Source organism: Ursus arctos, unplaced genomic scaffold (assembly GCF_023065955.2).
Source record: "Ursus arctos isolate Adak ecotype North America unplaced genomic scaffold, UrsArc2.0 scaffold_14, whole genome shotgun sequence".
Classification (NCBI taxonomy): domain Eukaryota; kingdom Metazoa; phylum Chordata; class Mammalia; order Carnivora; family Ursidae; genus Ursus; species Ursus arctos.
In genome coordinates, this window is record NW_026622808.1 from 19,953,578 (window position 1) to 19,980,516 (window position 26,939).

General features: G+C 50.3%; 2 protein-coding genes across 4 annotated transcripts in view; both read right to left on the minus strand.

Moving 5' to 3' along the window:
* The window catches only part of ZNF653 (zinc finger protein 653), a 16,758-nt gene extending 10,545 nt beyond the window's left edge, over nucleotides 1-6,213 (minus strand). The window contains exon 1 of the mRNA XM_026481480.4: nucleotides 5,915-6,213. Within this exon, the coding sequence (XP_026337265.1) occupies nucleotides 5,915-6,213 (299 nt within the window). The remainder of the gene's footprint in view (nucleotides 1-5,914) is intronic.
* A 479-nt stretch (nucleotides 6,214-6,692) lies between these two features.
* On the minus strand, nucleotides 6,693-24,563 carry ECSIT (ECSIT signaling integrator). Of its 3 annotated transcripts, none has more exons than XM_026481483.4 (9): nucleotides 24,470-24,563; nucleotides 24,119-24,259; nucleotides 16,704-16,819; nucleotides 12,853-13,276; nucleotides 12,234-12,457; nucleotides 8,146-8,203; nucleotides 7,876-8,024; nucleotides 7,572-7,677; nucleotides 6,693-7,034 (listed from the first exon to the last, which is right to left on the minus strand). In XM_026481483.4, the coding sequence occupies exons 3-9, from the start codon at nucleotides 16,794-16,796 to the stop codon at nucleotides 6,784-6,786; spliced, it is 1,305 nt and encodes a 434-aa protein (XP_026337268.1). In that variant the 5' UTR covers nucleotides 16,797-16,819; nucleotides 24,119-24,259; nucleotides 24,470-24,563; the 3' UTR covers nucleotides 6,693-6,783. The 3 variants fall into 3 exon arrangements, with proteins under 3 accessions (XP_026337268.1, XP_026337269.1, XP_057167520.1); XM_026481484.4 differs by having other exon boundaries at nucleotides 7,572-7,629; nucleotides 24,470-24,559; XM_057311537.1 differs by having other exon boundaries at nucleotides 24,462-24,545.
* Nucleotides 24,564-26,939: the final 2,376 nt, after the last annotated feature.

Sequence of the window (26,939 nt, forward strand, 5' to 3'; positions counted from 1 at the left end):
GCCTATGAGGGGCTGGGACCTGAGAACGGCCTCTGGGAGCTGAGAGCAATCCTGGTTGACAGCCTCAAGGCTGTGGGGACATCAGCTGTACAATCCAGGAGGAAATGAATTCTGCCAATGCTCCGAGGGAGTCTGGAAGCAACTCTTTCCCTAGTCGAGCCTCCAGATGAAGACACGGCTGGCTGAAACTTCAGGCCTGTGAGACCTTGAGCAGAAGACGCAGCTAAAACATGCTAGACTCCTGGCCCGCAGAAATGTGAGATAATCCATGTGGTTTTAAGCCATGAAGTCCGTGGTCATTTGTTCCATAGCAATAGGACCTTTGTGGAGTCGGCTTCAAAACCGGCACTGCCCCATCCAGGGCCCTGAAGCTTCTGCCCCCCAGGCTGGTTGAGAGCCCTGGGGAGACCGTCAGACTGAGCCAGGATGCCTGGCCCTGTAACGACCCTGCCCCCGACCTGAACTGCCTGCTCTGTGTGGGTCCCAGGCCAAGGCGCTGCCCCCTCCATCAGTCCTGCCCCTGCAGCCAGCTCGGGCCCACATGCCCTGGTCATCATACCCGCCTGGCTCTGGGGCCTTCCCCGCTTTGGCTGGAGCCCAACACCCTGACCGTGTGCCTCAGGGAGCCCAGGGTAAGGCCGGGCCCCAACGCTGGGGACCCTCCAAGGCTTTCCGCACCCCGATGGCCACCAGAACTGCCAGGTGGGATCCTGACCCCATCCAGGCCGCTCGGCTGGGGCCCAGTACTGGCTCTACACGTGCTGTGGGCAGGCGCTTCAGAGTCACCTCTCCTCGACCCGTGAGGGGCCTCCCTCTGCCCTCCTGACACCATGCTTCTGGGTCTGCCTGCCCGCTCTGGCTGCTGCCTCAGCCTTCCTTTTTTTTTTCCTTTAAATTTATTTATTTAAGTAATCTCTACACCCGGGGTACCTGGGTGGCTCCGTCGGTTAAGCGTCTGACTCTTGATTTCAGCTCTGGTCTCAGGGTTGTGAGATCAGGCTCGTTGCTCAGTGGGGAGTCTGCTTGAGATTCTCTTTCCTCTTTCTCTCTCTCCCTCTGCCCCTTCCCCCACTCACACTCTCTTTCTCTCTCTCAAATAAATAAATCTTAAAAAAAAAAGTAATCTCTATACCCAATGTGGGGCCCGAACTCATGACCCTGAGATGAAGAGTTGCATTCTCTTCCGACTGAACCAGCCAGGTGCCCCTCATCCTTCCTTTTCTACGCTGCAGCAGAAGGCCCTGAGACTCTGGGTAACCTTGTCTCCCCATGCCTCAGTTTCCCCATCTGCAGCAGGGGATCATAACCATGCCTTCCTTGTGGGACTGGCATGAGGTTATGTGCATTGAAAGAGCTTGGGGCAGCCCCTGGCACTTAGTAACCAGTCGGCAAGTGGTAGAGATGATCACTGTGATTGTCGACATTGTCACAGAGCCTCCCCACTACGGGCCAGACTGTGCTCTCACCACAAATTATCCTGACAGGCAGTCCAGGGTCCCTTGTCGGCTTCACCACCTAGCCCACCTGACCCCTGTCCAGCCTGCTAAAAATTTGCAGCCCCCACGCCCCACGTCTGGTCCCAGGACAGCTCCCCTGGGCTCCTCTGCCCCTCCTGCCCCTGGCTCTGCCCCGTCCAGGTCTCTGCCCCCTCCCTCACCCCCATCCCAGTTGCCTCCATCCCCTCCCACGGCTCTCCCCTCCCCTGCAAGGGGGAGGCTGGCTGCCCCAATCCTCACTCACACCCGAGTCCCAACACCCATGGCCACCTCTGTGCACCCACGGCCTTGCCATGACCGGGGTGCTGGGAACACTGCTTGGTGTTTGGTGCCAGTCAGAGCCGAGTTCAAGTTTCCTCTCTGCCACTGACTAGCTGTGTCTCGTCCCCTCTGACCCCAGTGTCCTCATCTGGGGAAAACAGCAGTGCCTCCCACACAGAGTTGCTGCGGCAATTAAACGAGGCCAGACCTCAAACTGCCTTCCCTCCCCTTGCCCACTTCTCCGAGTTCCACCCCTTACACATCACCCTGTTTGAGGACAGCAGCTGCTGGGGCTTCTCCAGGGCTCTGCTTTCCTCGCAGTGGCCAGCCCCCAAACGGCGCCCAGCCGTTCTCCTCCACCCTCCTCTGCCATGTGCTTTCACGCTCGACTTCATCATCCCCACCAAGTGTCCAAACACACCACCAGTTCTTCTACCCTGGATTTAAATAATCTGAAGCCCCTTCCCTGCCAACTTCCGCCCATTCCTCTGTCCCCCTCTGAGTTGTTTATACACGTGCACAGCCTTCCTGTCTTCTCCTCCGTCTCCCTTGAGCCCCTCGAGTCAGGGTTTTCTCCATCATACCACCAACTGCCCCATTTCGGCCCCCGGGGTGGCCACCTCACTCGGCCCAGCAGCGTTCGACTGCAGATCCTTCCCGTGGCCTCCAGGACGCCGCCCCGGCGGGTTCTCCACCAGCCTCCAGGTTGCTGCTTCTCCCTCGTATCCCTGACTTCTCTAAACACAGACTGAGAGCGCCGGGCTCAGACCTGTGTGTCTACCCAAGCCCCCTTGGCACCCTCCAGCACCATACCATCACTGGCCTGGTGACTGCCAAATCCGGATCTCCCACCTGGCCCTCTCCTGACGACACGACCAGCACGCTTCCCCAACATTACCTGTAGGGGTCTCGCAGATGGCTCACACGTGAGCTGTCCTATTGCCCCCGAACTAGCCCTTCTCGTTAACGGCGTCTGCAACTTTCCAGGTGCTTGGGTCCAAACCAGGGGACGTCTTTCGTATCCACACCCATCAGCAAACCCCATTGGCCCTAATTTCAACCACTTCTCTCCACTTCTGCATGGCCCCGCCTCACTCACCTGGACGAGAGCAGTCAGCTCCTTCCCAGTCTGCCAGCTCCAGCCCTCCCCCACCACAGCCTCAACATCGGAGTCCGTGTGCTTCTTTTGATTTTCTTGTTAACATTTGAAGATGTAAAAAGAAAAATTCAAACACATGCAACGCTAGAGAGAAGAGTGAACTTCCTGGAGCCCATCACGAGGTTTAAAGACGCCAACTCTTAGCCAACCTTGTTTCAGGGCATCCCTCACCCAATCCTCCTGCCACACACACCCTGGAGAGTGCTTCTGTTAAAATATAAGCCAGGTATGGGACCTCTCTGTCCAAAATTCCGTACTTAAAAAAAGCAAAGCAAAAAAAAAAAAAAAAAAAAAAAATCCTATCAGGCCTCCCACTTCACTGGAAGGAAAAACCAGAGTCCTCCAGGCAGCCCACAAGGCCCTGTCACCTTCCTGTCCTCGCCTTTTCCCACTCTTCATCCTCTCATTGTGCTCCGGCCACACGGGCCTCCTCACTGCCCCATGTACACACCAGGCTGGGTCCTGCCTCAGGGCCTTTGCACCTGCCATTCCTTCTTCCTCAAATGCTCTTCCCCCAGATATCTGCATGGCTCTCCCTGGCCTCCTTCAGGTCTGTACCCCGGATGCTATCCTCTCACTGTGGCCCACCCTAACACCCTACTTAAACCTCCAGCACACCCTCCTGATTCCTCTTTCCCTATTTCACTTTTTTTCTTTACATAGCCCCTATCTGTCTCTCACTACATAATTTATTCTTTATAGTAAATGACAGTAAATATATAGTAATAGACAACCTTTGCACAGTGGACAAGTCTCTGCCCTCTAGAATGACAGCTCCATAAGGCTGTGATTTTTCGTGTTGCTCACTGCTACGCCATCAGCACCTATACCAGTGTCTGGGACATAGCAGGTACTGAGTAAGCGTTCCTGAAACAGATGGACACTGGAGACTCCACTATTGACCATTGTTTCCCCTTTCCCACTGGCTGCTGCGTGGCTCTGAGGCAAATTCATGGCCATTTCTCCATTCCCACTTCTTCATGTCTTTTGAACCCCTCTGGTCAGGTTTTTAACTCACCATGCCACAAAACTGCCCTTGTCCCCTGTGACTTATGCCTCAATCCAATAACACTGATCCTAGCCCCACTGTGTCCCTCCTTTTCCTTTCTCTTTTCTTTTTTAATTTTATTAATTTATTTGAGAGAGGGAGACAGCATGAGCGGTGGGGAGGGGCAGAGGCAGAGGGAGAAGCAGACTCCCCGCCAAGCAGACAGCTTGACACGGGCCTGATCCCAGGACCCTGAGATGACAACCGGAGCCAAAGGCAGACACCCAACTGACTGAGCCACCCAGGCGCCCCTCCTTTCTCTTTTCATCCCACTTTTCATTTCTGTCTTCTGGTCCATGTTGTACATAGTCTTGAACTGAAATCCTTCCAGGTACAAGATAGTTACAAATAATTGAAGAGTTTAAACCAGTGATGCCCTGTCTCTGGTCATGTCCATTTTCCACAGGAGACCCCTCACTCAGGGTAGTGTATTTTTCCGACTACCCATGTGTCCTGGGATCCGGTTATTGCCATTCCCTGTCTGGGTTGTCTCAGTGTCCTGGCCCCAGGCCTGCAGGACTACACAAACCGAGCTTCTGCAAATACCACTTCCAGCTTAGGGACCTCCAGGGGCTCCCTCTGCCCAGTGGTTCTCAACTCCAGCTGCACATAATGTCTCCCTGGAAGCTTTGCAGAAAAAAGCACAAGGTCTGCAACTCTACCCAGATTAACGGAGTCAGTAACTCCAATAATGGGCCGATGTCTGGGCGGTTAAGTCGGTGAAGCATGGCACTCTTGATTTCAGCTCAGGTCATGCTATCAGGGTTGTGAGATCGAGCTCCGAGTTGGGTTCTGTGCTGCGCTGGGCATGGAGCCTGCTTAAGATTCTCTCTCCTTCTCACCCTGCTCCCCTCCCCCCGCCTTCCCTGCTTGTGCTATGTCTCTGTCTAAAAAAAAGAAACTCCAATAATGGAACACTAGCTTGAGTTTTTTTTAATGCCCAGCATTTCCTGCTGCACTCCTGGGCATGTAAGCCAGCCTGCCACCCCAGGGAGGCAGAAGGATCTGGTTGATTCTTGATCCTTAGAATCTCCCCCCAGAGAAACATGCCAATGTGTGCAAATAAAAACCAGGGCACAGCAAGGATTCTGTCGCAGCATTGCTTGCGACAGAGAACAAATATCATCATAACCACTAATACCTGGAGTGCTCACTATGTGCCAACCATGTTCTAAGCCTTTTGCTGTATTTTAACTCATTTAATTGTCACGCCAACCTATTAGGCAGGAAGGGAAAAATTGCATCCACACTCCTCATTCTCAAGACTGAGACTCTGCAAAGGGCTCTGCCCTCTACCTAAGCAGCTAACTTGGGGCCTCCTCTTCAACTGAGTCTCCATGGGCTAAGGTGCTCCCCAGGAGCCAAGAGGTTTAAGGGAATGCGATCTGGACTGTGGGGAGTCTTCCTATGTCTGGGGTCGAGGGTTGTGGGAATGGGGCCACACACAGCCCCAGATGGAGTGCCAGAACCTCATGAGGGACAGGACTGGGTGGCCCAGTGTATCCAGTCACAGCCCCAGGCTACACAGTAGGGGTTTTAGAGGATGAGGCATGTGAGATCCCGAGGACCAACAAGGAAGAAGGGGCATTAAGGCCTCAGAGGCGGGGCCGCCCCTCCAGGGACTAGGCAGTTAGAACGCTTGGAGGTGGGGCCCGTACTAGGATTGGGCAGCCACAAATCTAGCGGGCGGGGCCAAGTGCTAAGAGGCGGGTCGAGAGGCTGGGCGCATTCTAGGATTGGGCAGTCGGAAAGACGGGAGGCGGGGCCGCGAGCCAGGCGCGTCCCAGGACCTGCCGTAGGAGACCCTGGCCGGCAGCCCGGCCACTGGGCGGGGCTCACAGGTGCCGGGGGCGGGGCCGTGGGCAGAGGGGGCGGGACCAGGCTCGGCGGGGAATGGGGGCGTCTCCTCCCTCGCTCGCTCCCTCCCTCCCTCGAGCCGGGCCCCCTCACCCGTGGCGGCCGCTACGCTGGCCGCGCTCCAGCGAGATGAGATAGGCTGCGAGCTTGGCGTCGCTCCAGCCGCTGCGGCGCCGCAGGTCCACCCAGGGCCCGTGCGCCTCGCCCAGGTACACACGCCGCACGTCGTACTTCTTCCGGGACTCGAGCCGCCGCCGCGCTCGGTCGGACTCCGTGAGCCGCGGCCGACCCCGCGCCTTGCGGCCCGCCGCGCCCTCCTCGGCCGCCGCCTCCCCGCCTGCGCCCGCCTCAGCCTCCGCCTCCGCCTCGGGCTCCGGCACCCGCTCCGCCATCCCCCCCTCCCTGGTTACCAACCTCCCCCGTTGTTAGGAGCCCGGCCGGAAGTGGCGCGCATCTTCCGCGCCGACGGGAAATTTCTCACGGACTTTCACTGCCCCACGGCGCCAAGAGGAGACCAAGAGCAGAAACTGCGCATGCGCGCCACAAGCGCAAGCAACAACCCATTCTTCTTTCCTCTGTTAAACTTTCTAACTTCGCAGAGACCGAGGGGAGGGGCTGAGGTTTGAGGCCAGGCTCGGGAAGACTTAGATGAGCCCGTAGACCCTGGGAGGTAGGGGCTCCCCTCTCTACGCTTCATCCTGAATGCATCCTGGAAATGACAACGGAAGGGTAGGAGCTGTCAGGTGAAGGCAGAGGTAAAGTCTGGAGTCTGATCTGTCCGTCCCGGATGCTGCAGATCCCTTGAAAAGCCAGGCCACCAAGCATTAAAGGGACAGAGACGCCACGCTGCTAGAGAAGAGAGAGGGCAGGCTGAAGACCGGAAAACTTTTATTTGCTGTACACTCAAAAGGCATCTCACGCTGTCACACCAGTCCACAGCTTGTGCAGGTCACCGCTCAAGCTCAGCTCTGGCCCTGCTGCTGTCGCTGCTGATTGTCTTCCTCTTCTTCCTGGCCCTCTGGCGGGGGCGGGGGCGGCTCTTTCACCCCTGAAGAGGACTCCCGGAGTTCCCCGGTGGACCCAGCCAGGCGGAAGACCACGGGGATCTGGGCCAGGGCTGGGTTGGTCTCCTGCAAGCCCTGGATCCACTTGGCCAGTGTAGCTTGGTCGTGGGCACCCGCCATGCATATGGCGAAGACAGGGCCTTCCTCCACTGTTGGGGGAAATAGGTGCTCAGAGTTTGTGCAATGGGAATCCGAGGACACCCCCCCCCCCCATACCTGCACTCCTTCCAGGCCACAGGTGGCATGTTTCTTGTGCACCCAAGCCTCTGCACAAAATATCCTGTCTGCCTAGACTGCTAATCCCATGCTTCACCTGAGTGATGCCTCCTGGTTCTTCAACATTCCACCAGGAAGTTCTCCCCACATCCCACCTGATGCTGGATGGTGTGCTCCTCCCTTGAGACCCGAGGAATGTAACTTAACTTGCCTGTTCTCCCACTGCCCAGAGCTGCTCAAGGGGAGAGACTTGGCCTGTCCTGGTCACACTCAGTAGCCAGCATAGAGATGCTCCATGACCAAGGGCTAACAGGCCTGGAGCCCCTGAGGAGTGTGTGTTTGTGTGTGTCTTTGGACATCTACTGGGTCTGCATGTGGTAACAGGGCTGGGTCTCAGTCTGGGTGCCACCCTTCCACCCCAGAGGCCTCATCATGTCTGGTGTTTGGAACCCTGCCCATCCCAGTTTTACCTTTATGGATGTCAAACTCGTAGTCATCCCAGCCACTCCTCCCGTAATCCAGGTCCAGCTGCATCGGATAGTAGAGATTCCATTCCTCCGGAATTTCCTCCACTTCCTACCCCAGGGAGGCGGGTCCAGCAGGGTCAGAGGCCCAGGATCTTGCAGCCAGCTACAGCCTACCTCCCCAAACCAGGAGCTATCCCTTCCCTTTCCGCTTGCCCCGCTTGCCCCTCTGAGACCTCACATGAGCCCTTAGGGTGGTGCAAGCCCCCCAAACACACCCATACCCCCCACTCACGCTTTGGGGCCTTACCCTCTCCTCAGGGGGCAGCAAGTCAGCTCTGAGGATATGATAATAGACACATTTGTCTCGGAGCCACAGGGAAAAGGGGCCCTCGACGAAGACAGGCCGGGCTGGGTTGTGGTTGGCCAAGGCAGCCTGCTGATCAGGAGTCTGGATTCCTGGTGAGGATACACACATGCCCGGGGGGGGGGGGGGCTGGCTGATGGGCTCTGCCCAAAGGCCCAGGGAGCCCACCCAGCAGGCCTGGTGGGAATCCAGCCCCCCATGCCAGAGCCTTACCTACAATGTGGGGCTCAGCAGGATCTGCTGCACCTGTGGAGTCTTTGGAAGAAGGCATCTGCAAGGAGGAGGAGGGGTGGAAGCTTGTGGCCCCCAGCCCCTATAGAAGAGCTGGGGAGAAAAATGGGGAAGGGGATCCCAGCGAATTCAGGGCTCCTCTTGGCCTCCGACCCAGCACTCAAGCCCATCCCTTCCTTATTTCTATCCACTTTGGCGCTAGCTGCCGACATTTAAGATGTGTACCCAGAGGGAACCTTAGAGCCTGCCTACCTGTGTTAAAATTTGGGATCTGCCACACAGGCTGTGTGACCATGGTCAAGTCGATGTACCTGTGTGCCTCAGTTTCTCCAGATGCAAAATGGAGATAACAGCACTTAATTCAGATGGTTCTAAAATGCTGAGAACAGTGCCTGGCACATAGTAAATGTTCCGTGCTTGTAAAATTCTTTTTTTTTTTTTTAAGATTTTTTATTTATTAATTTGACATAGAGAGACAGCCAGCGAGAGAGAGAACACAAGCAGGGGGAGTGGGAGAGGAAGAAGCAGGCTCCTAGCAGAGGAGCCTGATGTGGGCCTTGATCCCAGAACGCTGAGATCACGCCCTGAGCCGAAGGCAGACGCTTAACGACTGAGCCACCCAGGCGCCCCTGTGCTTGTAAAGTTTTAAAAAGAAAAATAATTTCACATGCACAGTATACTCTCAAGGAGACACAGGAAACAAATCAGTGTTTGCCTCTTGGAGAACAGGAGGACAGTTTTATATCCTTCTGACTTTACATAGAGCCATGATTCAAAAACCAAACCAAATGAAAAAAAATTTTTAAAGATTTTATTTATTTATTTATTTGAGAGAGAGAGAGAGAGAGGGAGAGAAGGAACCAGGGGGAGCACCAGGCAGAGGGAGAGGGAGAAGCAGACTCCCCACTGAGCAGGGAGCCCGATGCGGGACTTGATCCCAGGACCCTGTGATCATGACCTGAGCCAAAGGCAGACACTTAACCAACTCAGCCACCCAGGTGTCCCCCAAATGAAATTTTAAAAAATGCATTGGATTGAGTCCCACATTGGGCTTGCTCAGCAGGGAGCCTGCTTCTCCCTCTCCCTCTGTCCCTCCCCCTACTCATGCATGCTCTATTGATCTAACAAATACATAAAATCTTAAAAATGCATATATTCTTTGACTGAAACGTCTGAGAGTAGACAACTATCATTCATCCTTTCAAGTTACAAAGAACACAGGTAATTCAATGGGTATGGACACAGAATGGGCTCCTAGCCATATGCTTAAGTGAAAACAGCAAAGGCAAGGTGCAGAACATATGCAGAATGCTATGCCACTGCAGAAACATTTTCAAAGTGTAAGTTTTTTGGAGGCAGAAAAAAGTATATGTTTTGCTCCTGGGCCTTTTTACCGAACAATTATACTTATATATTTTTTTCTTTTAAGTAGGCTCCACACCCAGCGTGGAGCCAAGCACAGGGCTTGAACTCATGACCCTGAGATCAAGACCCGAGCTGAGTTCAAGAGTTGGACACTTAGCCGACTAAGCCACCCCGGCGCCCCAATACTGATCTTTCATTTTAAATTTCACACCATGGAGTTCTTCTTTTTTTTTTTTTCTTTTTTCACATTCGATTGTATATTTTTCTTTCTTTTTCTCACTAAAAATCTTGGTTCCTATCAATAGTAATACATTTACTTATCTATCAAACCACAGAAATAGTTTTGATGTTACTGGTAACCATAACGCTATGGGATTAAGCTTAGGATTTCTCTACAGGTATGTCTGTTCTTGGAACAGATGCCACTAAGGACGGGCAGTTGGACAATTGACTTGGAAGAACTTCTTCTCTCATTGATTATACTATCAATTAGATATTTAGCCATATCCATTTGTTTCTGCTTGTTTTCAATTTTAGTGGAGTTCCCCTCCCCCCTTTGATTTAAAAAAATACACACTGGGGCGCATAGGTGGTGCAGTCATTGGGCGTCTGCCTTCGGCTCGGGGCGTGATCCCAGCGTTATGGGATCGAGCCCCACATCGGGCTCCTCCGCTATGAGCCTGCTTCTTCCTCTCCCACTCCCCCTGCTTGTGTTCCCTCTCTCGCTGGCTGTCTCTATCTCTGTCGAATAAATAAATAAAATCTTTAAAAAGAAAATACACGTAAACATTTTCACAGTTTAAAAGTCAATCCATATTAAATAGATGTCTCTCTTCCACTCCTGTTCTCTCTACCCCATTTCCTCCGCCTGCCCAGAGATAATCATTTCTTCCCTTTTCAGATCTATCTTTGCATTATTTATTTTTGTGAAAACAGGCAAATAGTTATATGCACTTTTATTTCCCCTCCCCTCTCACACTGAAGGAAACGTACTGTACCACTGAATATACTTCAACTTTTCACTTGCTCTTTTTTTTTTTTTTTTTTTTTACAAATCTGACTGCGCTGTTAGAATCTACATAGACAATGCCCTCTTGATGGAGTCTTGGATTGTTCCCATTTTAAATCTAGGTGGTGCTGGTGATCATTTTACCATGTTTTCAAGCTTTCTGTATGTATTTTTCATAATGAGGGGAAACAAGAATACATACAAAGGATCTATCTGCTTGCAAATGCAAGGAGACACAGACGTGGTCACCTCTGGGGAAGGAGCCTGGGGACTGAAGGGCCAGGCTAGGAGAGGAGAACTCTTCACTGTGTGTCCTTGAGGACTGTTTGGCTTCTAATGCTTTACTTTTCAAAATGAAGAAATGAGTTAAAGACTAGCTTTCCTCTGCGATGTGCTCCAGGCCAAGTCTCTGTCCTTTCTCACCCAGACACCCCATTACCCACTGTCCCAATCCCTCGGTCCTCGGTTGGCCCCCATCCAACACCAACCATGTGGCCACCAGAGGGTGCTTTTGAAACAGAAACTCCTTCCAGAAACATGACTCCCACCCCATCCTTCCTCTTCTTAAAACTTCCTGGTGGCTCCTTCCCCACCAACCGGTTCAAACCACACTCTTTAGCTTGGTGCCTCCATGCCCCTTCTCCCCACACCCGAGCCCCACCCCCTGCACTGGCCAGAGGAAGCCCTTTCTGCATCTCCCAGCTGCCCTCTGAACCCCAGCCCACACTGCTCCCTCTGCCTAGAATGCTCTCCTCGCCTCTCCTGTCCTGCTTGAGTGCAGCTCACCCTCACCTCCTATAGGAAGCCCTCCCTCCCCCCTGCCCCTTCTGGGCTCCCACAGCCCCCAGTGCTTCTCCATCTCAGAACCAGCAGCTCCGAGAGAAACTGTGATCTGGGGTCAGCCTCCAGGACCAAAGGATCCTCCACGTGGTCTGGCACGAGTGGCACCCTTAGAACACCGGGGTGTGTGTGGTGTGTGTGTGTGTGTGTGTGCGTGTGTGTGTGGACTATTTCATTCAGTCATTCAACAAACAACTGCTGAGCTCAGCTTTGTGCCAGACCCTGTGCTGAGCCTTGGGAGACACAGGGGAAACTGAATCATGGTGAATGAGCAACCAAGCCAGTCACCCAGTGCCTCAGCCAGGGTGGTCAGGAAGGGGATCCTGAGGAAGGGATGGCATAGCCGAGATCAGAAGAACATGAAGTCCCAGGGAGGAGTAGTCCTGGCAGAGGGAGCAGTGAGCACAAAGGCCTGAGAAGAAAACTGGCATAGAATGCTCAAGAACCGGGGCACCTGGGTGCCTTAGTTGGTCGAGCGTCCAACTCTTGATTTCAGCTCAGGTCATGATCTCAGCATCTTGGGATCGAGCCCTGCATTGGGCTCCAAGCTCAACGTGGAGTCTGCTTGGGATTCTCCCTCTCCCTCTGCCCCTCCCCTGCCCCCTCAAATAAATAAATATAAAATCTTCAAAAAAAAAAAAAAGGGCTCAAAGACCAGAAAGGAAGACAGATGCCCAGAATACAGAGTGTGGGGAGAGGGGCAGGAGTGGAGGTCAGAGGTCAGAGGTCAAGCTGTAGTGAGGAGTGAGGGCCACGGGAATCTAGTGAGGGCTCAGTCTGTCTCAGCACAATCACTCAGGGTGAGTGAGGGGCCCGGGCTGGGGTTGTGGCTGAAGGTGTGGAAAGGGGTGGATACCTGGTAAATGGTGACCGTTGAGCTGAGGTTGGGCTCCATGTGCCGCAGGCCCAACTTGGCCAGGTCCACAGGGTCCTGCGGCAGGTCCCGGGGCACAGGGAAGGGGTTGATATTCTTGAAGCGGGAGAACCACAGTTTCATGCGCACGAACTTGAGCATGGGGTAACTTTTACGTCCAAATATCTGAATCAGTAGGAACTCAGTCTCCTTGTTGGGCATCACGCCTGCATCGGGCAGAAGGAGGCAGAGCCTCAGGGAGGGGCTCAAAGGGGTAAGGGGAGACAGAAACATGGGAGACAGGGAGGGGCAGAGGAGCCGGGGCCAAGAGGGAATCAGGAGGAGGGCCAGATGGAAAGAATCAGAGACAGGAAGAATTGAAGTCAGGGGATTGATGACAGAGAGGGAGAACAGAATCAGAATTGAAAGGAACAGTCAGAGGGAGAGAGGAAAGAGATGAGAGACAGAGGAGAGATTGAGAGAGGGGAGTGAGGGGGAGCAAACCAGCCAAACAGACAGACACACAGAGAAAAGGCAAGACAGAGCCCTGGAGCGGCGGAGGGGCCCAAGACCGGGGAGAAGGAGGAAACCCACTCCCCAGCCCTGAGCCTGCGGGCCTCACCGTGGCTCTCCATCTGTTCCAGGACGGCGATCCCACACTCCTGCTGCCGTGGGTAGTGGATGAAGATGCTCTGGATGATGCTTCGAGGCCGGAAGACCTCCTTGGGAAAGACGTCGAGCAGCAGGTTGTAGACAGCCAGGTCGCGCTCGACGCCGTACTCCCGCATCTTGCGCAGCGCCAGGTAGATGAAGTCCACGTGGCCCCGCTTGTGCACGTTGTGCTGCCCAAAGTTCTGCACCGCGCGCACGAAGTTCGCCTTGTCCCGCGCCCCTGCCGGTGCCTGCTGGAACAGCTCCTCGTGGAGGGCCAGGGCCTTCGTGGGTCCGGGGCCCTTCCGGGGCTCAGGCGGGGGCGGGACGAGCCACGAGTCTGAGTTACGGGTGGCTGCGCTGCAGTGGAGGCCCCGTGCGGCCCGGAGAGGCACCTGGGGACAGAGAACCATTGCCGGAATCTGGGCCCCCGGGGGCTGCTGGGCTGGCTCCTTCCCGGGCAAGGTGCCAGTGGGCATCCCGAAGGGCCCCTGAGGAAGCGGGGTGCTGTGGTGATAAGCCCAAGTTCAGGCACTGTTACAAAGTGTGAGAAAACAACAGTGAAACCCCCATGGGGCCTCTGGGCCACATTGAGCATGGCAAACACCCCCTCTGATGCAGGGATCCTGCTTCGGGTTTGTAAATCCGACAGCTCTGAACAAAACCTGCGCCCGATGACGTTTGGACTTCCACGGCAGCGGTGGAAAGGGCCGCAACGTACATCGGCAAGGGAATGGTTAAGCCCCCGGCCATGAACGTGGGCAGGCAGTACCTGCATCTATGAGGGGCCCCGAGGAGGGTCTTGCGTGACCCAGAACGAGCTCCCAGGTATATTATGAAATGAAAAAAAATAGCGTGTGAATCGATGTGTAGAGTAAGTTCCCAGAGGTGTAAAAAAACCTCACCGACTTATATACAATAGATCTTCATTATTGGTGGACTCCCTGGTTGTAAATTTGCCTACTTGCTAAAAACGATTTGTAATCCCAAAGTCAATACTCTTAACACTTTCCTGGTCATTCACAGACACAAGCAGGGGGTTGACTGGTTGATGAAAATGTGAGGCGAGGCTCACAAGAACCGACCTGTATTTTCCTGGAAGCGATAGTTTGGGGTTCACTAGCTAATTCGGTGTAGGCGGGCACTTTATAAAATGTTACTGTGGATAATGAGAATCGACTGTATGCATATACATTTCCTGCTCCTGTAAAATACGTCTGGGAGGAAATGCATTAAGTGGGTAACACCTCTTGCCTCTAGAGAGGGGAGCTAAGTGGTGGCCAAGCAAAAGAGGGACAGACCCTTGTCTGGTGTGGCCCCAGAACTGTTTGAATTGCTCACGGTAACTAACTGTATTATCTGTTCAAAAGATACATGTCAACAACTGAGTTTAAAAAAGAAAATGCAGATTTTGGACTCAGCAGGAATCTTGGCTTGGCTGTCCTCTGCTAGGTGATACCCACATCCCACTTTACTACTCAGGCCTAAGCTTCCCTGTCTGTTACGATGGTGTTTCCCTTGAGTCAAGGCAGACCTTGCTCCCCAGAGTGAGGAGTGGAGGCTGCTGGGGGCAAATCTGAGGGGCAACTATGACCAGCTATCTCCTTTTGTCAATAAAATTGTATTCGGGGTGCCTGGGTGGCTCAGTCGTTAAGCATCTGCCTTCGGCGCGGGCCATGATCCCAGGGTTCTGAGATCGAGCCGCACGTCAGGCTCCCTGCTCAGCAGGGAACCTGCTTCTCCCTCTGCCTGCTGCTGCCCCTGCTTGTGTTCCCTCTCTAGCTGTCTCTCTGTCAAATAAATAAATAAGAAAAATCTAAAAAAAATAAAAATAAAAATAAAAACTTAAAAAATAAAATAAAATAATAATAAATAAAGTTGTATTCGAATATGGCCAGGCACATTCATGATGTCTAGTCTGGGGCTGTTTTTACACGACACTGGCAGAGATGAGTAGTTGTAACAGACTGTGTGGCTTGCAAAGCCCCAAATATTTACTATCTGACTCTTCATGAAAATGTTTGCTAACCCCAGTATGGGTAGTACACTACCTAATTTCTTATTTTAAGTGAAATCGAATGTTTATTTATTTATTTATTTATTTATTAAAGATATATAGATCTAGATATCTACCTATCTATATCTATATATATGGCAAATAAAAGCTAATAGTTATTGAATCTTCTTCCAGGCATTGTTGATCACTTTCTGAATGTGAAGCTCGTTTAATCTTTCCAATTGCCCACCGAGAGAGTGCTCTTAGTGTACCCATTTTACAGAGGAGGAAACTGAGGCTCAGAGAGGTGAAATGGGATGTCTGGTGTCCCATAGCTACAAAGTGACAGAGCTGAGATCACAGTCCCTGCCCTTAGTCTCTCTGCTCTGCTGCCCCAACAGCCATCCCAATGTCCTACTTACATAAGGTGATGTTTAAAAAACAAACAAAAAAGGGGGCGCCTGGGTGGCACAGCGGTTAAGCGTCTGCCTTCGGCTCAGGGCGTGATCCTGGCGTTCTGGGATCGAGCCCCACATCAGGCTCCTCGCTATGAGCCTGCTTCTTCCTCTCCCACTCCCCCTGCTTGTGTTCCCTCTCTCGCTGGCTGTCTCTATCTCTGTCGAATAAATAAATAAAATCTTTAAAACAAACAAACAAACAAACAAAAAAGGGGCACCTGGGTGGCACAGCAGTTAGGCCTCTGCCTTCGGCTTGGCGTGATCCCGGCGTTACGGGATCGAGCCCCACATCAGGCTCTTCCGCTATGAGCCTGCTTCTTTCTCTCCCATTCCCCCTCCTTGTGTTCCCTCTCTCGCTGGCTGTCTCTATCTCTGTCGAATAAATAAATAAAATCTTTAAAAAACAAACAAACAAACAAACAAAAAGTGTCCATTTAAAGTAAAATTGTAGGCCACTCATTCTGTAGGTGGTATGTGCATAGGTCAAATACCAGAAAGGAAGCTCCAGGATGCCCAAAAGAAGGGGAGACCCCACAAAGGAGATAATGTAAACAAAAAGCATAGCACAGGGCCTGACACAGAGGAAGTGCTTAGTAAGGGAAGCATAGGCGTACCCCGGAGACATGGAGGGTTCAGTTCCAGACTCCACAATAAAACAAATGTCACAATAAAGTGAGTCAAATGAATTCTGAGGCTTCCCAATGCACATAGGAAAGTTAGGTTTACCCTATACTGTGGTCTATGAAGAAAGCAATAACATTACGTCTAAAAAAATGTATGTACCTTAATTAAAAAATGCTTTCTTGCTAAAAAATGCTAAGCAGCATATGTGAGCTTTCAGTGGGTCATAATCGCTGCTCACAGATCACCATAACACGCATGATAATAATGAATAAGGTTGAAATATTACAAGAATTACCAAAATGGGACACAGAGACACGAAAGGAGCAAATGCTGTCGGAACATGGCACCAACAAACTTGCTCGACAGAGGGCTGCCACAAACCCTCAACTTGTAAAAACCGAAAAACCAAAATCAACCAACCAAACAAACCATTATCTGTGAAGCACAACAGAACAAGGTATACGTAATTATTATTACCATCACTGCCGCCATCACTGTTACTGCTGTCTAGGCCCATCGATTGGCTTGGGCCATCTGGTCACTCGTGGAAGGGACGGAAGTTCAATGTTCTGCCCCCATCTTTACAAATGGATGCGGGAGTTACCCATAGTCACCACCCAAATCTACTGCGCTCCTGTAACCCCATTTCCAAATTCAACCCCCCTACCCACATGGACAGTAGCGCTTCTTAAAATGAATAAGGCACGTTCAGCTGGCCCTCAGAGCCGATAGGCTGCTGGTTACCTGAGAGAAGGGGGCTCCCAAGAGAGGCCCGCAGATGTCTCCCCAGCCCCGAGAGAGGCCCCGGGCCAGCAGGATGGCTTGGGCCCAGCTCATGCCGCTGCTTGTCAGACAACCACCTGGCCAAGAGAGGGAAAAAAAGACAGCATCAGCCTGGCACCCCACCTGCTAATGGAGATGAGACCCCTCATGGGCAGAGCCATGATCCAGATGGCATGGCTAACTCACCAGGCCCCCTGGTCTCCTTATCCACAAGATGGACTTAAAATGGCTGTTACAACCAAGGGTCCCTACTTTGCTGGGCTAAACCCTCCACTATCTCGAGGAATTTGCTCCTGCCATGGTCCCCCTCCCTACTGGACCCTTTTTTTTTTTTTTTAAGATTTATTTATGGGGTGCCTGGGTGGCTCAGTTGGTTAAGTATCTGCCTTCAGCTCAGGTCATGATCTCAGGGGCCTGGGATTCAGTCCCATGTTGGGCTCCCTGCTTAGCGGGGAGCCTGCTTCTCCCTCTGCTCCCCCCCCCCCACCCGGCTTGTTCTCTCTTTCTCAAATAAAAAATAAGACAGAAAGAGTGCATGTGATGGGGGGGAGGGGCAAGAGGGAGAGAGGGAATTTTAAGCAGGTTCCACGCCCAGTGTGGAGCCCGACACAGGGCTCAGTCTCACAATCGTGAGATCATGACCTGAGCCGAAACCAAGAGTTAGACGCTTAACCAAATGAGCCACCCAGGTGCCTCTGGATCTTTTTTTTTTTTTTTTTTATAACAGTTTTATTCACATATCCTATAGTTCACCGTTTCCAAGTGTAAAATTCAATGGTTTTTTAGTATACTCACAGAACCCTGCAACCATCACTGCAATCTAATTTTAGAACATTCTCGTTACCCCAAGAAGAAAACCTATACCCATCAGCAGTTCCTCTCATTTTCCCTCAGGCAACCACTAACGCACTGTCTCTATAACTTGCCCACTCTGGGTAGTTTGTATAAAAGGAGTCACGCAACACGTGCTCTTGTGTGACTAGCCGTTCACTTAGCAGGTGTTTCGGGCTTATCCATGTATCAGACTTCATTCATTTTAATTGCTAAAAAATTCCATTATATGGATATAACCATGCTTTGTTTATCCATTCATCAATTGATGGACATTTGGGGTTGTTTCCGCTTTTTGACTATTATGATTAACGCTGCTGTGAACACCTGCGTGGAAGTTTTGTGTGAACGGGTACTTTATGCCTCTTAGGGATATACACGAAGTCAAACTGCTGAGATGTATGGTAATTCTATGTCTAACATTTTGAGGAACTGCCAAACTGTTTTTTTTTTTTTTTATTTTAAGTAGCCTCCCTGCCCAACATGGCGCTTGAACTCATAACCCCCAGATCAGAAGCCGCATGCTCTATCAACTGACGCAGCCAGGCTCCCCCTGCCAAACCATTCTCTAACGTGGCCGCACCATTTTACATTCTCACCAGCAATATATAAGGGTTCTAATTTCTCCACCTCCTTGCCAATTCTTGTGGTTTTTTTCATTGGACGCAGTAGTGAATGCGAAGTGGTATCTCATGGTTGGATTTGCACTTCCCTAAAAACTGATGCCAGGTATCTTTTCGGGTCCTTATTGGCCATTGTGTATCTTTTTTGGAGAAATGTGTATTTAGATCCTTTGTACATTTAAAAAATTGGACTACTTATCTTTTTATCATTGAGTTGTAAGAGTTCTTTATATATTCTGGATACCCTTGTGATTTACAAATACTTTCTCCCATTCTTTGGGTCGTCTTTTCACTTTCTTGATGTTAACAGTTCACAGCACAAGTCTTATTCTGATGTCCAATTTGTTTTTCTTTTATAGCTGCGGTCTTGATGTTGTACCTAAAAAACCACTACCAAGGCCAAGGTCATAAAGACTTACTCCTATGTTGGGGCGCCTGGGTGTCGCAGCTGGTTAGGCATCTGACTCTTGGTTTCAGCTCAGGTCATGATCTCAGGGTCATGAGACTGAGCCCCCGGACTAGGCTCTGCGCTCAGCGTGGAGTCTGCTTGGGACTCTCTCTCCCTCTGCCCCTCCCCCCCCACTCTCTTGCTCAAATAATATAAATCTTAAAAAAAAGATTTATTCCTCTTTTCTTCTAAGAGTTTAATAGTTTTAGCTCTTACATTTAATCCCATGATCCACCTTTAATTAATTATTGTGTATGGTGTGAGAAAGGGATTCATTACAAGTGGATATCCAATTGTCCTAGTACTATTTGTTGAAGAGACTATTCTTTCCCTATTTCTTTGTCTTGGCATTCTTTTTTTTTTTAAATGAAGTTTTAATTTTAGTATAGTTAATATAGTTATGTTAGTTTCAGGTGTACAATAACGTGATTCAACAATTCTATACATTAGTGCTCATCATGATAAGTGCACTCTTTTGTCCTGTTGTTCTTGCTGAAAATCACTTGACCATAAATGTTAAGGGTTTAATTCTGGGTTCCCAATTTCATTGATCTATACGTTGGGTCTTTTTTTTTTTTTTTTTTTAATTTTATTTATTTATTTGACACAGAGAGACAGCCAGCGCGAGAGGGAACACAAGCAGGGGGAGTGGGAGAGGAAGAAGCAGGCTCATAGCGGAGGAGCCTGATGTGGGGCTCGATCCCAGAACGCCGGGATCACGCCCTGAGCCGAAGGCAGGCGCTTAACCGCTGCGCTACCCAGGCGCCCCTATACGTTGGGTCTTATGCCAGTACCACACTGTTTTGATTATTATAGTTCTGTTAAGTTTTAAAATCAGGAACTGTAAGTCTTCCAACTTTGTTCTTTTTTTTACAAAATTGTTTTGGCTATTCCGGCTCCCCTGCAATTACATATAAACTTTAGAATCAGCTGTCAATTTCTGCAAAAAGCCAGAGGGATTCTGATAGGGATTGTGTTGAGTCTATAGATCAATTTAGGGAATGTTGGTATCTTAACATTAAGTCTTCTGACCCATGAACACGGGATGCCTCTCCATTTATTTAGATTATCTTTAATTTCTCTCAACGTTTTATAGTTTTCAGTGTATGAGTTTCTTACTTTTGTTAAATCTTTTTATCTATGTTATATTATTAAATAATAAATAATTATTTATTGTAAATTTATGTTTTTTTTTAAAGATTTATTTCTAAGTAATGTCTACACCCAACGTGGGGCTTGAATTCACAACCCCAAGATCAAAAGTCACATGCTCTAACAACTGAGCCAGCCAGGCGCCCCTATTCATGTTTCATTCTTTATGAAGCTATTACATATGGGATTATTTTCTTAATTTCATTTCTATATTGTTCAGTGCCAGTGTATAGGAATACAATTTATTTTTTATGTATTTTGATCTTATATCCTGCAACCTTGCTGAACTCACTTATTAGTTTCAATAGCTTTTTACTGCCTTCTTTAGGATTTTCTATATACAAGATCACGCCACCTACAAATACAGTTTTACCTCTCCCTTTCCAAACTGGATGGCTTTTATTTATTTTCCTTTCCCAAGTGCCCTTGCTGGAACCCTCCAGTACAATGTTGAGTAGAAGTGGCAAGAGTAGATATCCTTTTCTTGTTCTTGATCTTAGGGGAAGAGTATCCAGTCTTTCATCATTAAGTATGATGTGAGCTGTGGGTTTTCTGAAATGGCCTTCATAGGTTAAAGAAATTCCCTTCTGGGGTGCCTGAGTGGCTCAGTCGGTTGGGTGTCTGTCTCTTGATTTTGGCTCAAGTCATAATCCCAGGGCTGTGGGAATGAGCCCCACATCGGACTCTGCACTCAGTATGGGGTCTGCTTGTCCCTCTCCCTCTGCCCCTCGCCCCACTCACGCTCACTCTTGTGCTCGCTCTCTCTAGAATAAATAAATAAAAATCTTAAAAAAAAAAAAAAGAAATTCCCTTCTATATCCAGATGTTGAATATTTTCATCAGAAAGATACTGGATTGTGTTAAGTACTTTTTGTTGCATCTAGTGAAACGACTGTGTAGTTTTTGTCTTTTATTCTATTAATATGGTATATTATATTAACCGATTTTTCAGATTTCATTTTACTTACTTATTTTTTTTTAAGATTTTATTTATTTATTTGACAGAGAGAGGGAGAGCAGGCACACAAGCAGGGGGGCGCAGCAGAGGGAGAAAGAGAAGCAGGCTCTCCGCTGACCAGGGAGCCCAATGCAGGGCTCGATCCCAGGATCCTGGGATCATGACCTGAGCTGAAGGCAGATGCTTAACCGACTGAGCCACCCAGCCACCCCAATTTTCAGATTTTGAACTAATCTTGCATTTCTGGGACAAATTCCACTTGGCCATGGTGTATAATCCTTTTTGTATGTTGCTAAAATTTGGTTTGCTGGTTATTTTGTTGAGGATTTTTACATCCATATTCATAAGAGATAACAGTCTGTAGTTTTGAGTGTCTGTGTGATTTGGAATCAAGGTAATGCTGACCTCAGAAAATAAGCTGGGAAGTGTCTGTACTATTCTTATTATCATTTAAACTTTCTCTAGCATCTCCCTACTTGTCCCAAAGACTCCCTCCAGCCTCTGCTCCACATCTCTGCTCCCTTTACAGCAAAGCTTCTCCCAAGAGGTACATACACACTCTGCTTCCTCACTCTCTCCAGCTTGGCTGCTGCCCCAGCTACTCCACTGACATCGTTTGTATAGATCCCTTTTGGTTTTACACTTACCAAAGCCAATGCTTATTTATTTCTCAGGCCTCATTTTGCTTAATTTCTCTGAAGTATGTACCATAGGTGAGGCCCTCCTCCCACTTCCTTGGCACTCTAGATTTTCTTCCTAAACCCGGGCTGTTTCTCAGCCAATCAGCAAGACCCACTTCCTTCTTTAAAGTTTGCAATGTCTGCAAACTTAAATGTGCCAATAAATCACCCATGACCTTGTTACAAATGCAGATTTTGGGGGCGCCTGGGTGGCTGCGTCAGTTAAGTGTCTGCCTTCGGTTCAGGTCATGATCCCAGGGTGCTGGGACTGAGCCCGGCATCGGGCTCCCTGCTCAGTGGGGAGCCTGCTTCTCCCTCTCCCTCTGCTGTTCCCCCTGCTTGTGCTTTCTCTTGTTCTCTCTCATGCTCTCTGTCAAATAAATAAATAAATAGAATCTTAAAAAATATATGCAGACTTTGATCCAGCAAGTCTGGGGTAGAGCTAAAGATCTTGCACCTCCAACAAGCTTCCAAATGATACTGATGCTGCTGGTTTGGGGACCACACTTTTAGTAATAAAGCGGCAAAGAGTCCCACATTCTGGATTTGTCTGCCTGCTACCCTGAGTTGTCTTTCAACTTGTTCTTCTCTTCTCCGTATTATTATGGGCAGCACTAATGGTTCTCAAACTTTTTTCATATTAGAATCATCTAGAGAGCTTTTAAAAATCCCTATGTCCAGGCCATACCCTGGATATAATAAATCAAAGTATCTAAATCTAGGGCCCAGGCATCAGCATTTTAAAGTGCTCCAGGGGCAGCTGGGTGGCTCAGTCAGTTAAGCTCTGCCTTCAGCTCAGGTCACGATCCTTGGGTCCTGGGATTGAGCCCCACATAGGGGCTCCCTCTCCCTCTGCCCCCAGCATCTGCTCATGCTCTCTCAAATATATAATCTTTAAAAAAAACAAAAACAAGAGCCTCCAATGAATCTAATATGAAGCCAAGATTAAGACCTTATCTGAATCTTCACTACTCAAAATGTGTTCCAGGGCCCAGCTATATCAACATCATCATTTGGAAGCTCATTAGAGAAGCTGAATCTCAGCCCTAACCCAGACCTCCTGAATCAGAATCCACATTTTAAGAAGAGTCCAGGTTTCTCATATGAGTGTTAAAGTCTCTGAAATGATGATCTATTTGCTGATGGATTCCAAATAGTTATTTTTTTTTTGAAGATTTTACTTATTTATCTGAAAGAGAGAGAGTGAGCGTGAGTGAGGGAGAGTGCAAGCTGAGGGGAGAGGGAGAAGCAGACTTCCCGCTGAGCAGGAAGCCCAATGCGGAGCTTGATCCCAGGACCCTGGGACCATGACCTGAGCTGAAAGCAGACGCTTAACAGACTGAGCCACCCAGGAGCCCTGGATTCCACATAGATATTGCCAGTCCTGAGCTCCAACCTCCATACCTAACCGCCACTTGGGCATATACCTAGCCATTTCAGACTTAATTTGCTCCAGAATGATATCCCTGCTTAAACTTGTTCCTCCGCATCCTAGCCAATGACACCACCATTCCCAATCATTCAGTCCACAAACCTAGAAGTCATTTCTGAGTCCACTATGTCCCTCACTCACCCATATAATCCACCGAGAAGTCCTGATGAGTACTTCCAAATCCATCCCGAATATATCCATTTCTCTCCATCTGCAAGCCACCACCCCAATCCATGATCTCTTTAATACCTACCCAGCCTTCCCACCAGTCAATTCTCGCTGCCATGGTCAGAGGGAGCTTTTTAGAATGTAAACTAATTTCAGTGCTCTCTGCCTAAAAATTGCTAGTGTTACATCACACTTAAAATATTCAGACAGGGGGGCGCCTGGGTGGCACAGTGGTTAAGCGTCTGCCTTCGGCTCAGGGCGTGATCCTGGCGTTGCGGGATCGAGCCCCACATCAGGCTCCTCTGCTATGAGCCTGCTTCTTCCTCTCCCACTACCCCTGCTTGTGTTCCCTCTCTCACTGGCTATCTCTCTCTCTGTCGAATAAATAAATAAAATCTTAAAAAAAAAAAAAAATTCAGACAGGGTCCACCCCTCCAAACTGAACTTTTTTTTTTTTTTTTTAAGATTTTATTTATTTATTTGAGAGAGAGAGCGCGAGCAGGGGGAGGGGAAGGGGCAGAGGGCGAAGCAGAATCCCCAGGAGCAGGGAGCCCTACTCAGGGCTCCATCCCAGGACCCGGGGATCATGACCTGAGCGGTAGGCGGACGCTTAACAGACTGAGCCACCCAGGCGCCCTTAGCTACATTGTTTCTTAAACAAGCTAAGTTTATTCTAGGCTCAGAGCCTTTGCACTTGCTTTTCCCTCTGTTGGGAAATTTCTTCCCCCAGATCAGTCCATAGCTGTCTCTGGTCATTCAGGTCTATATTCAAATGAGAGGCTTTCCCTGACCATAGCCCCACTCCAGTTTAAAGCCCCCAGCACCCTGATGAATGCATTATTAACAATTATTAACATCTGAAATCACCTGTTCCCTCTACTAACTTGTTTAATGTCTGGCTCCCCAAGGAGACCGGAGGCTTTGTATTCCTCATTGAAGTGTTTCCAGCACCTGGACAGTGCCTGGACTATGGTAGGTGCCTAACAAGTATCAGATCAATTAGGAGAAGAGCTAAATTTCTACAAAACGTCTATGATCTAGAAGTCTGAACCCCCGTGGCGGGGGGTAGGGGGGGTGTACCTACAGCAGCTCTGAGGCTGGCTGTCAGGATTCTCGGTTCCTTGGGAGAAATGGACTGACGCGGGTTCGAATTCTAGCCCAGCTGCCAACTTGCGGCGTGACTTCGGGAGAAGGCCTTAAATTTTCTGAGCCTCAGCTGTCTCATCTGCAAAACAGGAGATTAGGGAAGTGGGGAGGGGAGTACACCGAGAGCGGATTTCCCAGCCCGTCCCCGCCCCGCATCTCAAAAGGTCACGGTGCCCTGGCCCTGCAGCTGGGTTGCTCTGGGCCGCCCGCTCGCCCTGCCGGCCCAGAACTGGCCGTCCAGGACCCAGAAGTTCGAGCTAGCCTCCCCACGCGCGACCTACATACTCACGCGGCAAGCCACGGACTCCGGGCCCGTTCGGTCTCGACTCTGGGCGCCGCCATTTTACCCAGATTGCTTCCAGGTCACGGGCCACCAGGGAGACAGCAAATCGAGAACGCTGGTTTAGAGAGGTCCCGCCCCAAATGGAGGAGCACCAATAGGAAGGCAGAAAGGCCTTGGTCCTGCCTCATACCGAGCCAGGTCCCACCCCCATTAAGGCCGGGAAAAGAGTGACTGGACCGATCGGGGCTGGGAGGCTGGACTTGAGGGGCCGGGCGGGGCGGGGGAGCGGCTTGTGAATCCACCTGGAGGCCCCAGTTTTCCCACCTGAAATATGGGAATGAAATATTAAAGGTGAAGTGATGTGATTCCTTCATTTGTTCAACTAACCTTTCTTGAGCGCTTACTGTGTGCTAGGTGCAGTTTTAGGCGCTTAGGATACAGCGCTGATAGCAGTGATGGAGACAATTTCTGCTCATCTAGCTCCGTAACTCTGCGCTAGTGACTAACTCATCTGTGCCTGGGTTTTCTCACCCTGGGGCAATTATAATAACCTCATGGGATTTTTTTGAAGTTTGAGTTAATCTATGCAGAACAGCCATATAAGTGCTGTTGTTAATGGGGAATTCACCTTAACACCTCCCTCCGCCTCCCTCAATGGGAGGGCGTGGAGTCTGGTTTGACACCTTGGGCCAACCTCGCTGAGGACTGAGGGTCCTGTGGAGTTGTGTGTGTGTTTGTGATTGTGTCCTGTGGCCGCAGGTGCGTATGTATGTGTGTACTGTGATGCTGGGGTGTTAAGAGTGTGGAGGTTTTCATGAAGTTTTGTAGTATTTCAGAACTTGAGCAAAGGTGTGTAGGGGTGTGTGTGGGGTTCTGGAATGGTCCCCATGTATATCAGTGTGGGCCAGGCCAGTCTGGGCATTGGCGTACGTGGGTCCTTGTGTGTTCATGTGTCAGTAGCTGCATGCACACCTGTAACTGTACAACCTTCAGGGTGTCTGTGATTCTGTGCATGTGGAAGGGTGTGGAATTTGTCCCACAACTCTCAGGGGCTAGCAGTAGGTGTGCCAACGTTTCTGGGATCATTCCCATGCCATAATGTATATGTGATTGCATTTGAACCCTGGTAGGTCATTGACTCTGATGCAGTGTGTGTTCCCAACTTGTGGATGAATAATTGATTGTGTCCCACTGTCAAGACACATGTGAATGTGTGACACCCCATATCTGTCTCTCTATGCGTGACTGTATGAGTGTCTGACTCTGTAGGTGCATGACTGTGCTCATGACACCCTGTGTCTCTCTCACTGTGTGTGATTCTTTGTCCCAACAATGGTATTATGGGTTTGGCTATGCCAAGTCTGGGACAGTCTCAGATGTCGTGGAACTCCACACGTGTGGTTGTGTCCAACTGTTGGTGTGTGTCTGTAACTTGTATGTGTGTGCTTGTCCCCCACCACTGGTATGTCAGTGACAGTATAAGACACTGTCTGTGATTGTGCCTCAGCACTGGTCGATTCTGTGACTGTGTGGGGCTGTGTCTATGACAATGGTATGTCTCCATGCCTCTCTCTGTATGACTGCACCCACCACAGTGGGGGCTGTCACTGTATTTATAGCACCCCACATATATCTTTGTGTGTGACTGTGTGTCCCTAACCCCCAGGGTCTTCCGTTGACTAGCTATACCCCCAAGTGTGTGTGAGAGATACAGTGTCTGGGCCCCTGGGTTTGGACTTCTCTTCCCCTGTGTGCAGCACACTTGTGATCATGGAGACATCGGAGATAGTGCAGCTGGCATCCTCCCCACTGGCTGTGGGAGCTGGGCAGAGGCCGTACCCGGGGTGCACACTTGGCCACAGCACAATGATCACCCCAGCCCATCCCTATGACGTCTCCCTCCCATGGTTCAGCCTTCTGACTTCATGTGGCACCACATGACCTCCTGGGTGCTCAGCCAGCGCCTATTCAGCAGCCTCTGGCTGGCCTGGGAGTGCTTTGGACTCAAACAAATGCCTCCAGTGGGACTTCAGGTAGTGCCTGGGGGGGGGGGGCGCCAGAAAGGCCACTCAGAGAGAGGGGCGGGGCCTAACTTGCTCCTGTCCCCTCTCCTGGTGTGTATTCATCCTTCTCTCTGTTGCCATCAGCACTCTCAGCAGGTACAACCTGCTTTCCACAGAGACAATCAACATCGACCTTACTCTTACAGTATCAGTGGGGCTTGGGCGGGGGGGTGGGCAGGAAGGGGGCGAGGGGGACATTCTCCATTTCATTCCCACCGCTAATGTGCACTCCTGCGGGTGTGGGGAGCTGGCAGCATGGGGAAATGGGGTGGACACTGCTGAGGGTGGCCAGGTGACAAAGGGATCTCTTCGGGAAGGTTCTCAGGTTGAGGCTGGCCTAGCTAAGGAGGCTCATTGGCCAGCCTTTTGTCTCTCTCTACCCCACTCAGGCACAGGTTGACCCAGGGCCTTGA